This window comes from Trematomus bernacchii, unplaced genomic scaffold (assembly GCF_902827165.1).
Source record: "Trematomus bernacchii unplaced genomic scaffold, fTreBer1.1, whole genome shotgun sequence".
Taxonomy (NCBI): domain Eukaryota; kingdom Metazoa; phylum Chordata; class Actinopteri; order Perciformes; family Nototheniidae; genus Trematomus; species Trematomus bernacchii.
Window position 1 is genome coordinate 263,544 of NW_022987763.1, and position 11,314 is coordinate 274,857.

Consider the following 11,314-nt stretch of genomic DNA (forward strand, 5'->3'; position numbering starts at 1 on the left):
TGAACATCAGCAGGAGAGGACTCTTTAAAGTAGAGACACTACATACTGATATACACCTGAACATCAGCAGGAGAGGACTCTTTAAAGTAGAGACACTACATACTGATCTACACCTGAACATCAGCAGGAGAGGACTCTTTAAAGTAGAGACACTACATACTGATATACACCTGAACATCAGCAGGAGAGGACTCTTTAAAGTAGAGACACTACATACTGATATACACCTGAACATCATCAGGAGAGGACTCTTTAAAGTAGAGACACTACATACTGATATACACCTGAACATCAGCAGGAGAGGACTCTTTAAAGTAGAGACACTACATACTGATATACACCTGAACACCAGCAGGAGAGGACTCTTTAAAGTAGAGACACTACATACTGATATACACCTGAACATCAGCAGGAGAGGACTCTTTAAAGTAGAGACACTACATACTGATATACACCTGAACATCAGCAGGAGAGGACTCTTTAAAGTAGAGGACACTACATACTGATATACACCTGAACATCAGCAGGAGAGGACTCTTTAAAGTAGAGACACTACATACTGATATACACCTGAACATCAGCAGGAGAGGACTCTTTAAAGTAGAGACACTACATACTGATATACACCTGAACATCAGCAGGAGAGGACTCTTTAAAGTAGAGACACTACATACTGATATACACCTGAACATCAGCAGGAGAGGACTCTTTAAAGTAGAGACACTAAACACTGATGTGAAGTACACTTACTTCACATATTAAAGCACATTAATCAGCCACGTTCTGTTTCCATGGCCCTTATCACACTCAGATGTCATATCTTTGACTTATAGTGGAATATTAGTGTGCATGTAAACAGAATCACTGACACACCTGTTGTCACATGTTCTCTGTATCTGAGCTGTGATTGGCTGATGAGTCTCTCTCTCTCTCTCAGTGTTGCCGGCGGCGCCCTCTGGACTGCAGGTCCTCAGGATGGAGGACAACAACGTCACGTTGGCATGGATACCGGGATTCAATGGACACTCTGAGCTGACAACCTGCGTCGTCCAGGTAACACGCACACACACACACACACACACACACACACACACACACACACACACACACACACACAGGGGAGGCTACTCAAACACTGATCGCTCCCCTCCTCCCCCTCCCCCCAGCTGTCCAGGCGCTCAGTGAGGAGGTGGGATCTCCCCCAGCAGGAGGTCCAGGTTCCTCCTCACCTCCACGTCCTCTCGGCTCTGAGGAGCCATCAGAACTACAGCGTGAGGCTCTCCTGTCTGAACGAGGTGGGGGCGTCGCCTTTCTGCCCCTGGGTCCACTTCCAGACCCCGGAGTCAGGTGAGAGATGTTAGGAAGCATCTTTTCTACTACAAGGTAAAAGAGTCCACTGCTTTATGACGGGGCCTGTTCTGCTTTCTGGGGGTTTCCCTTTCCTGTAGTGGAGGTTTTAGCGCATGTAAATGGTCTGCAAAGACTAAGGCTGCCTTTACACGGGAACGAAACGGCTTGTATCTGCATAGTTTCTCTTGCGTATAGCCCTATTATTTACACGAGGCCGTAACAAACGGACCCCACAAACGATAACGGGTCCCAAGGTGGATAGATTTGCAAACGAAACTCTCTGGGGGGTCAAAGGAGTCCGTGTAATCGCCTCTATACGAATATTTCCTGAAAAAATAACGATAGCCCCACCTCTCCCCGCCTCTCCTGCTCACTGCTGTAGCATGGCCAGTAGCTACTGTCAGTACACGGGAACGTTTGCGTTTATGCACAGTATGCGCTTTCAAAAAAGTCTTCCGTTCACATGCATTCGTTTCATTTAACGTGTCTGTTCAAACGAGACCGCTGGAAACGCTGTAGTACATATGCCGGGACTGTAAGTGGTGCTGTAACTTCCGCCACAAAATACACCAAAAGCAGCGAAGAAGACCCCGGAGCATGGTTGCAGTAGCTGCTGTCAGTAGCTACTGCTAGTGCTACTGCTACTGACCATGCTACAGATATTAGTGCAACAATCTACAGCTCCTCTACCACAACCATCAGCAACAAGTGGACATGGAGAATTACATGAACTACATGTTGCTAAATCCACCGCGGGGCATAAACAGAAGGGTAGCCATGGAAACATTGCTGCGGGGCTGCTTCGGAGTCTTCTTCGCTGCTTTTGGTCTATTTTGGCGGAAGTTACAGCGCCACTTACAGTCCCGGCATATGTACTACAGCGTTTCCAGCGGTCTCGTTTGAACAGACACGTTAAATGAAACGAATGCATGTGAACGGAATACTTTTTTGAAAGCGCATACTGTGCATAAACGCAAACGGTCCCGTGTAAAAGCAGCCTAAAATCCCTGTGTTCCCTCCAGGGGGAGATTCTTTCCCACACATTCCCGCCTCCCTGCCTGAAACACCTCCATTGGACTCCTGTGTTTACTTCAGGAGGGGTTGACCAATCACATTGCAGCACAGGCAGCATGAGAACATGAAGACCTTTTTGAACATTAAATAATGTAAACATGACTCGGTAGAGACACCAAATACTCTGAACCTGAAAGTGAGCAGAATGTCCTCTTCAAAGTAAAAACACGTTTGTATTTAAATCTGCTCAAAGATTGTACATTAGTTCAAGGTTCAAGTTCAAGGTTCTTTATTGTCAATCTGACATAGCTACAGAGTAATTATGCAGTTGAAAATCTTATGTCACAGGCTTCTCCAACAATGCAACATAATAACATAACATAATAACAATAAGAGCAAGAGCAATACAAAAATAATAATAGTTATAAAAATGAAATAAAGTTATGATGTGGAATAGTGCAGTATGAGTCTATATACAAGTTATTGGAATGATATATATATATTAGGTATTAGATACATACTACTGAGTAGCAGTTGAATGTTTGATGTTGTTTCAACAGTTCAATTGTTTAACAGTCTCACTGCCCGCGGGATTAGGGTCTCTTTTAGTCTTTGCTTCTCCTAGTGGCCGTTTTGTTCCCATTTTTGGTGGTTTTACATCAACATCAACAACAGCAGCTATTCTGTGTCTCTTGTGGAAGGTTTTGAAGCCACTAGTTTCTGTTTTGTCTCTTTTTGAATTTTTGCATCTCTTTTCTGTTGTTTTAGCTTCTCTGTGTGACCTCTGTGTGACCTCTGTGTGACCTCTGTGTGACCTCCAAACACCTCAAAGTTGTTAACATATACATGAACTGAATCAAACAGAAAGCACCTCTTATAGGAATGTGGCAGAGAGATTCTGCTGTCGGCTGGTTTCCTGTTTTCTCTGAGCTTCAGCAGTTAGACGCTGAGAGCGGTGTGTGTGTGGTGTGTGTGTGTGTGTGTGTGTGTGTGTGTGTGTGTGTGTGTGTGTGTGTGTGTGTGTGTGTGTGTGTGTGTGTGTGTGTGTGTGTGTGTGTGTGTGTGTGGTGTGTGTTGTGTGTGTGTGTGTGTGTGGTGTGTGTGTGTGTGTGTGTGTGTGTGTGTGTGTGTGTGTGTGTGTGTGTGTGTGTGGTGTGTGTGTGTGTGTGTGTGTGTGTGTGTGGGTGTGTGTGTGTGTGTGTGTGTGTGTGTGTGTGTGTGTGTGTGTGTGTGTGTGTGGTGTGTGTGTGTGTGTGTGTGTGTGTGTGTGTGTGTGTGTGTGTGTGTGTGTGTGTGTGTGTGTGTGTGTGTGTGTGTGTGTGTGTGTGTGTGTGTGGTCCAGCTGGATGGGTTCCAGTAGATTCCAGTCCTCTCCTGTACAATCAGCTTTTGTGTGTGGCCTAAATCCATATGAAAGGCCTCTCAGCAGGCTGTCTCTCAGCAGCGCCCCCTGCAGGCTGTCTCTCTGCAGGCTGTCTCTCAGCAGCGCCCCCTGCAGGCTGTCTCTCAGCAGGCTGTCTCTCAGCAGCGCCCCCTGCAGGCTGTCTCTCAGCAGGCTGTCTCTCAGCAGCGCCCCCTGCAGGCTGTCTCTCTGCAGGCTGTCTCTCAGCAGCGCCCCCTGCAGGCTGCAGAGAGACACACACTGACCTCAGATCACCAGGGGAGGAAAGTAACTAAGTACATTTACTCAAGTACTGTACTTAAGTTTAAATGTCCCAAGTGTCGCATATTTTTCGTATTTAATCATCTTTTCGATTAATAGGAGTAGAAATATGATTGAAGATTTCCTAAATCGGATGTCAAAGCAGCTTTAGAGCTCTTTATCTCATCACACAGTGCTTTAAGGTGAGTGACTTGCATTTCTAGCAAGACCAGAGATAGTCCTGAACATTTTGATATGTAACTTTAATGTTAATAACTGTTTAGTCATTTAGAGCAGTGGTTCCCAACCTGGGACATATCATTGTAACGCAATACATGATTGTCACTAAAAGCCTTGTCTCTACATTACAATAAAATATAACAAATAATTGATTAATTAATTTGAATAAAGATTCAAGTTAGTTGCTATTAAATTCTTTCTTTAATAGAAATGTTTCTTCTGCCCGTAAAGTGTCCAAACCAGGCTTTTCTGGATAAGCCCATTTTCAAAACAGTCATTGTCCATTCCGGTTTCACATTATTTGTCACAGTTGCTCCGATCAGATCGGTCTCCTCCATTTTGTAGATTATTTACGACTTTTGAATCCACATAAACACATCGGCAAAATCCGGCTTGTGTTTTAAACAGTTTAATCCCTTTGTGAATCGTTTCCACTTGCGCCGTCCTTTCATTTCTTCATACAGCGGGAATCCAAATGAATGAATCCTGAGTCCAATAACCATCAAAGTCACTCCAATAGTGCTCCTTAAAACTCAAACTCAATTTCATCGCGGGCCACATTCACATAAAGGTTGCACTCAAAGGGCCGGTTGTAACTATATAAATATATAATATATATCAAATAATGTATTATATTACATTATTGCCTCTGAATTGGATTATTACCGGATAGGATAATAACTTAGTAATTAACTACGTCTGAAAGCAGAAGTCCAGGGCAAATAATTGCAAGTCTCTTCACTGCGCATGTCACAAAACAAGATGCATTGTGGGACATGTAGTTTATGGGCAACCTGCTTCTGTAAAGTGGCATGTAACCGTATAATAAACGTATTATATTCTTTGAAAGCTCTTGCGGGGACACATCAAATGAAGTCGCGGGCCGGATTTGGCCCCCGGGCCTTGAGTTTGAGACCCCTGTCTTGAAGACTGGATAAAGCGCTATATAAGTAAAGACCATTTACCATTTAGTTCAGTCTTTTAGAAAAACAAGTTGTTTATCAGATTGTGTTTTTCCCCAGACTGTGAGGACTCTCTGATGCTGATGTTTATCAGTGAGCATTCAGACCCTGCAGAGCACGCTTCATGATAATCACTGTAATCTATCTGATAGTAATGATATATCATCCCGCCCTCAGTGCCGTCGGCGGCCCCCAGGAACCTGACGTTCGAGCTGTCGGAGCAGCAGCTGGCTCTCAGCTGGGCGGCGCTGCAGGAGGAGCAGCTGCAGGGACGTCTGATCGCATACAAGCTGCAGTGGACCAGAGGAGGGGAGCCTCAGGTGGGGGGTCTCTCAGAGCTTCCATTACATTTATACCGGAAGCAGGGACGGCTAATGGTAAAAAACAAGACTTTCATTTAGTTAAAAAAAAACACGTACCAAATTCTCTATTCTATAAGAGGAGACGCAATAATGTTTAAAAACAAGGTTTACTGTTTATTAATTAAATTAAATAAGTACTACAGCAGCATAAATAAAACAATTATAATAAAACCATTTTTCATTGACTAAAAAATACAACAAATATTTTAAGGGAGGGCTGTTTTTGAAACAAGCTGCAGGTCTCAGGTCTGTCAGCACATCATTACATGTACACAGGACATCCACATTATTTATCTAATATATCATATTCCATTTCCTGTGTTATTGTGTTGCTCTGTGGGAGGAGCCTGGGACCTCAGATTGTCATTGATATATCTGCTCTGTACACATGACAAGAACAGCCTTGAGTCTTGGAAGCAGGGAGGGAAGGGAAAAAACATACTTTAAAGGGGACCTATCATGCAAAATGCACTTTCTGATGTCTTCTCTACATCAACATGTGTCCCCGGTGTGTCCCCGGTGTGTCCCCGGTGTGTCCCCGGTGTGTCCCCGGTGTGTCCCCGGTGTGTCCCCGGTGTGTCAGGGAACTCACGCAGCGTCAGAAAACCCTCTCTCTTTTCCTCCGTACCCAAATCTCTAAAAACGGGGGAACAACGGAGCTGATCCAGATTTGCGTCCGATATGACGTAATATCTGAAATGTGGACCCACGGCCCTATCAGAAACGTTGCTATCAGAAACAATGCCCGACTGTTTTGGACGTAATATGGTCGGTGTTTACATTAGCATGGCTAACACTCAGAGCTAACCTGTACTGGAGAGCATGTGTGTGAAGAAGCAGGAAATAAAAAGGAACTCACCTTGTGGTGTAACCGGCAAGAGAGAAAGCCTTTGAGCTCCATACTGTTTCAGAGACAATCCTTGATCATCCATGATATGGAGTTTCATCACGGCAGCATTTAGTTTAGACAGTAGCTGCCGGGTCCCCGCATGAGCTCAGACCCCTCCTCTTTAAAGCTTTTTACCCCAAATCATCACTTTAGAAACAGGAAGTGAAATAGAGGGATATGAGGCATGGCTAGAATGATCTGTTTGGTATTTGGAGCAAAACACTTCATAGACATGTTTTTTATATATTGTATATATCTGAGACCTATGCTATTGGCTAAAGATAGCATGATAGGTGACCTTTAAGGGTTAGGGTTTTAAAAAAAGGTATATAACAAAAATGTCTATACTTATAGTCAACTGAAACTTGGTTAAGAGAACACTGATTTGACTTTGTCTAAAATATATTTTCTACTTTTTATAGTGTATTTTGTCTTTTCTTCTTCCGTTGCATTGTGTGTTTGTGTTTGTGTTTGTGTTTGCCGACAGACTACGAATGTTAATGAGCGATTTTGATCAACGCCTGCACTTTTACTTCATTTTTTTTTTTTTACTTATCAAATAAATAAATAACTACGTTTGAATCCGGTTCATATTATCAAAGTCAACGTAGCACACTCATAACAACTTTTTATTAAAAAAATAAGGAAAAAGACATTTGAGACATTTAATAAACGTGTTATTCGTAAAAAAAGGAAATGCTGGCAAAATGAAAACTAAGTCTGTGTTTTCAGCATCTCATCTCATCTCATGCTTTTTTTAATCTTTGTGTTTTATGCTTCTTAGTTAACATTCAGCTGTCTTTGGCTCTTTTTTTTCAAGATTCAAGGCTTTTATTGGCATGTGTTCATAGCTACAGGTAGATCTGACAATGCAAATCTTAGGTCACAGGAAGTGTTCATTTCGTTGACTAAAACTATGACGAAATATCTTCGTCAACGACCTTTTTTTCCATGACGAAAACGAGACGATGACGAGACGGCAGTAAACAATAACTGTAATGAAATCATCATGCAATATCGCTGACGAAAAGTGACGAGACGAAAATGTAGTTTACTAAATAAAAACTATGCCAAAATCTCTCTTTACTTTCGTTGACGAAAAGACTCGGGTCTAACTCAGGGTCTAACTCAGGGTCTAACTCAGGGTCTAACTCAGGGTCTAACTCATGGTCTAACTCATGGTCTAACTCATGGTCTAACTCAGGGTCTAACTCAGGGTCTAACTCAGGGTCTAACTCAGGGTCTAACTCAGGGTCTAACTCAGGGTCTAACTCAGGGTCTAACTCAGGGTCTAACTCATGGTCTAACTCATGGTCTAACTCATGGTCTAACTCAGGGTCTAACTCAGGGTCTAACTCAGGGTCTAACTCAGGGTCTAACTCAGGGTCTAACTCATGGTCTAACTCGTGGTCTAACTCGTGGTCTAACTCGTGGTCTAACTCGTGGTCTAACTCGTGGTCTAACTCGTGGTCTAACTCGTGGTCTAACTCGTGGTCTAACTCGTGGTCTAACTCGTGGTCTAACTCGTGGTCTAACTCGTGGTCTAACTCGTGGTCTAACTCGTGGTCTAACTCGTGGTCTAACTCGTGGTCTAACTCGTGGTCTAACTCGTGGTGTCTAACTCGTGGTCTAACTCGTGGTCTAACTCATGGTCTAACTCGGGGTCTAACTCGTGGTGTCTAACTCGTGGTGTCTAACTCGTGGTGTCTAACTCGTGGTGTCTAACTCGTGGTGTCTAACTCATGGTGTCTAACTCGTGGTGTCTAACTCGTGGTGTCTAACTCGTGGTGTCTAACTCGTGGTGTCTAACTCGTGGTCTAACTCGTGGTGTCTAACTCGTGGTGTCTAACTCGTGGTGTCTAACTCGTGGTGTCTAACTCGTGGTCTAACTCATGGTGTCTAACTCATGGTGTCTAACTCAGGGTGTCTAACTCGTGGTGTCTAACTCGTGGTGTCTAACTCGTGGTCTAACTAACCTTATTTAACAGAAAATAAAATGGCAACAACAGGGCTTGGGAGCAGTGGTCGCGTTAACCGAATACCCCCCCCCCCCCCCCCTAATTAGTTTTCTTTGACTAAAATAAAAACAGGATGAAGGTGACTAAATATGACTAAACTAGAAAGGACATTTAACACAGGACTAAAACTAAATTAAAAAACAGCTGAGGAAATGAACACGAGTCTCAGGCTCCTCCAACAGAGCAACACGATAACACAGATCACATGGTGCAAGAAGAGTCTATATACAAGTGGAATATGATATATTAGATAAATAGTTGTTGTTTTTGAAGTTGCAAACAGTTGAATGTTATGTTCTTTGAAAGTCCAGGTGTTGTTTTCTGCGGTACCAGATGATCAAAGGTATTCTGACCTGACGCTCTCCCTCAGGAGCCTCTGCTGTTTCAGGAGAACTCGGCTCTGCTCTCAGGTGGAGGTCGGTTCTTCAACGCCTCCTTCCAGGTGTCGGCCTGCACCTCGGTGGGCTGCGGACCCTGGAGCCCCCCGGTGCTGGTGCTGCCCGCCTCAGGTAAACAACAACACACTCAGGTAAACAACACACCTCAGGTAAACAACAACACACTCAGGTAAACAACAACACACTCAGGTAAACAACAACACACTCAGGTAAACAACACATCTCAGGTAAACAACACACCTCAGGTAAACAACAACACACTCGGGTACTTCACACCTGACATACAATACGATACGATAATACTTTAATGGTCAGATCAAGTTCACAGCAGCTCCATGTGTAACACCAACAGACACATATCAAGACACAATGCATGAGAAACAAACAACAAACATGTAACATAACAGCAGGATCAGTGAGAGCTGCTCAAAGAGCCTTCAGCGTGATCTGATCTGGACTCTCTGTATTCACTGAGAGGACTGACTGGAGCACAAAGGATGCTTCAGGCTGACTTTATTGAATCTCCATTAGATGATAGCAGTTCATCTTCTCTGTTCAGAGGATGCTTTGGGTCCAGAGGATGCTCTGGGTCCAGAGGATGCTCTGGGTCCCAGAGGATACTTTGGGTCCCAGAGTATGCTTTGGGTCCCAGAGGATGCTTTGGGTCCAGAGGATGCTTTGGGTCCCAGAGGATGCTTTGGGTCCCAGAGGATGCTTTGGGTCCCAGAGGATGCTTTGGGTCCCAGAGGATGCTTTGGGTCCCAGAGGATGCTTTGGGTCCAGAGGATGCTTTGGGTCCCAGAGGATGCTTTGGGTCCCAGAGGATGCTTTGGGTCCAGAGGATGCTTTGGGTCCCAGAGGATGCTTTGGGTCCCAGAGGATGCTTTGGGTCCAGAGGATGCTTTGGGTCCAGAGGATGCTTTGGGTCCCAGAGGATGCTTTGGGTCCCAGAGGATGCTTTGGGTCCAGAGGATGCTCTGGGTCCCAGAGGATGCTCTGGGTCCCAGAGGATGCTTTGGGTCCCAGAGGATGCTTTGGGTCCCAGAGGATGCTTTGGGTCCCAGAGGATGCTTTGGGTCCCAGAGGATGCTTTGGGTCCCAGAGGATGCTGTTGGAGCCTCTCAGGTTGTTATGGTCTGTGAGTCAGGAAGCCTCTGACAGGGTGGACCAACAATCGCTGACGCTGCATCTGTTCCCCTTGTTATTGTGTGATGCTGTGATGTGTCGGCCCCTCAGTGCACGTGTTGCCCCAGCGGAGCCACATGTGGGTGGGGCTGCTGCTCGGCCTGCTGCTGGCCACCGTCATCGGGCTGCTGCTCACCGTGGTGGCTCACCGCCGAGAGAAAGAGACGCAGTTCGGGTAAAAAAACACCTCATGTTCACAAACAAACAAGCAGAGTGTTTATACTACCAATGTGTATATTGTGTGTGTGTGTGTGGAGCAAAGCCTGATATATCCTCTGTTCCTCAAACCCACCTCCACAGTCCTGCTCCAGAAACTCACTCGAGCACATGGTTCTTCCCCCGCTGAAAATAGTCCCTAACAATCAGTTTGTTTGGTATAAACCACAGCTGTGATAGGAAACAACTAAGCTTTGAAGTACTGCACAAGTGACCCCTATTATGGAGACGGGAAAATCAATAAAACGTCCTTAGTTGCACAAAGATCCTGTGTCACATATTGCGCTGTACTGTAAGACGTATATATGTAATTTCTCCAGACAGCATGAAACATGGCCAATATGAGCTGAGTTTAAGAACTTGTAACCCCTTTAAAAAGTCCTGGAGACCTTCCTCCTTTTGTACGTCGTAGAGATAGCTTAGAGTAGATTACAGCCATGTGTAAATCATGGCCTATGCTGCCAGCTTCTGACCAAACTACACTTTATAGACCTGAGTTTATTCTCTCCAAACTGCGTCCTGTCTTTTTTTGAAACATTTTTGAAAGTTTGCTTAAAATGTTGTTGGAAATTGAAAGAAACCCAACTTCCTTTGTTTTGACTTGTGGTTTTGACTTGTGTTTTTCTACCTATGTTATAAACACATCTCATGTTCAGACTGAGCTCTAAACGAGTCTCTCTGTCTCTCCGTCTGCAGCTCGGCCTTCAAGCCTCCGGGTCAGGAGAGCTCCGTCTCTTTCACCGCGGCTCGCTCCTTCAACAGGAACTGTGCAGAGCTGCAGGACTCCACATGTGAGTCTGATCAATATACTTCACTGTGTGTTGATCTCACTTCTGTTGTCTGGGTTACATGCTCTCTCTGAATATCAGAACCACCAGAGCTATAAAGGAGAATGACATAAGATGAGAAGTACTTTATTGATCTCAATTTGATAAATATAGAAATAGATATTTAGCACGCAGTAGAGAGTGAGCATGCAGTAGAGTTTGAGTGAGCATGCAGTAGAGAGTGAGCCTGCAGTAGAGAGTGAGCATGCAG

General features: G+C 44.5%; 1 protein-coding gene across 1 annotated transcript in view; it reads left to right on the top strand.

The window, feature by feature from the left end:
- The window catches only part of tyro3 (TYRO3 protein tyrosine kinase), a gene marked incomplete at its 3' end in the record, with an annotated part of 26,883 nt that extends 15,816 nt beyond the window's left edge, over positions 1 to 11,067 (top strand). The window contains 6 exon segments of the mRNA XM_034148354.1: positions 938 to 1,053; positions 1,167 to 1,347; positions 5,386 to 5,528; positions 8,848 to 8,986; positions 10,112 to 10,235; positions 10,973 to 11,067. Coding sequence (XP_034004245.1) covers positions 938 to 1,053; positions 1,167 to 1,347; positions 5,386 to 5,528; positions 8,848 to 8,986; positions 10,112 to 10,235; positions 10,973 to 11,067 — 798 coding nt within the window.
- Positions 11,068 to 11,314: the final 247 nt, after the last annotated feature.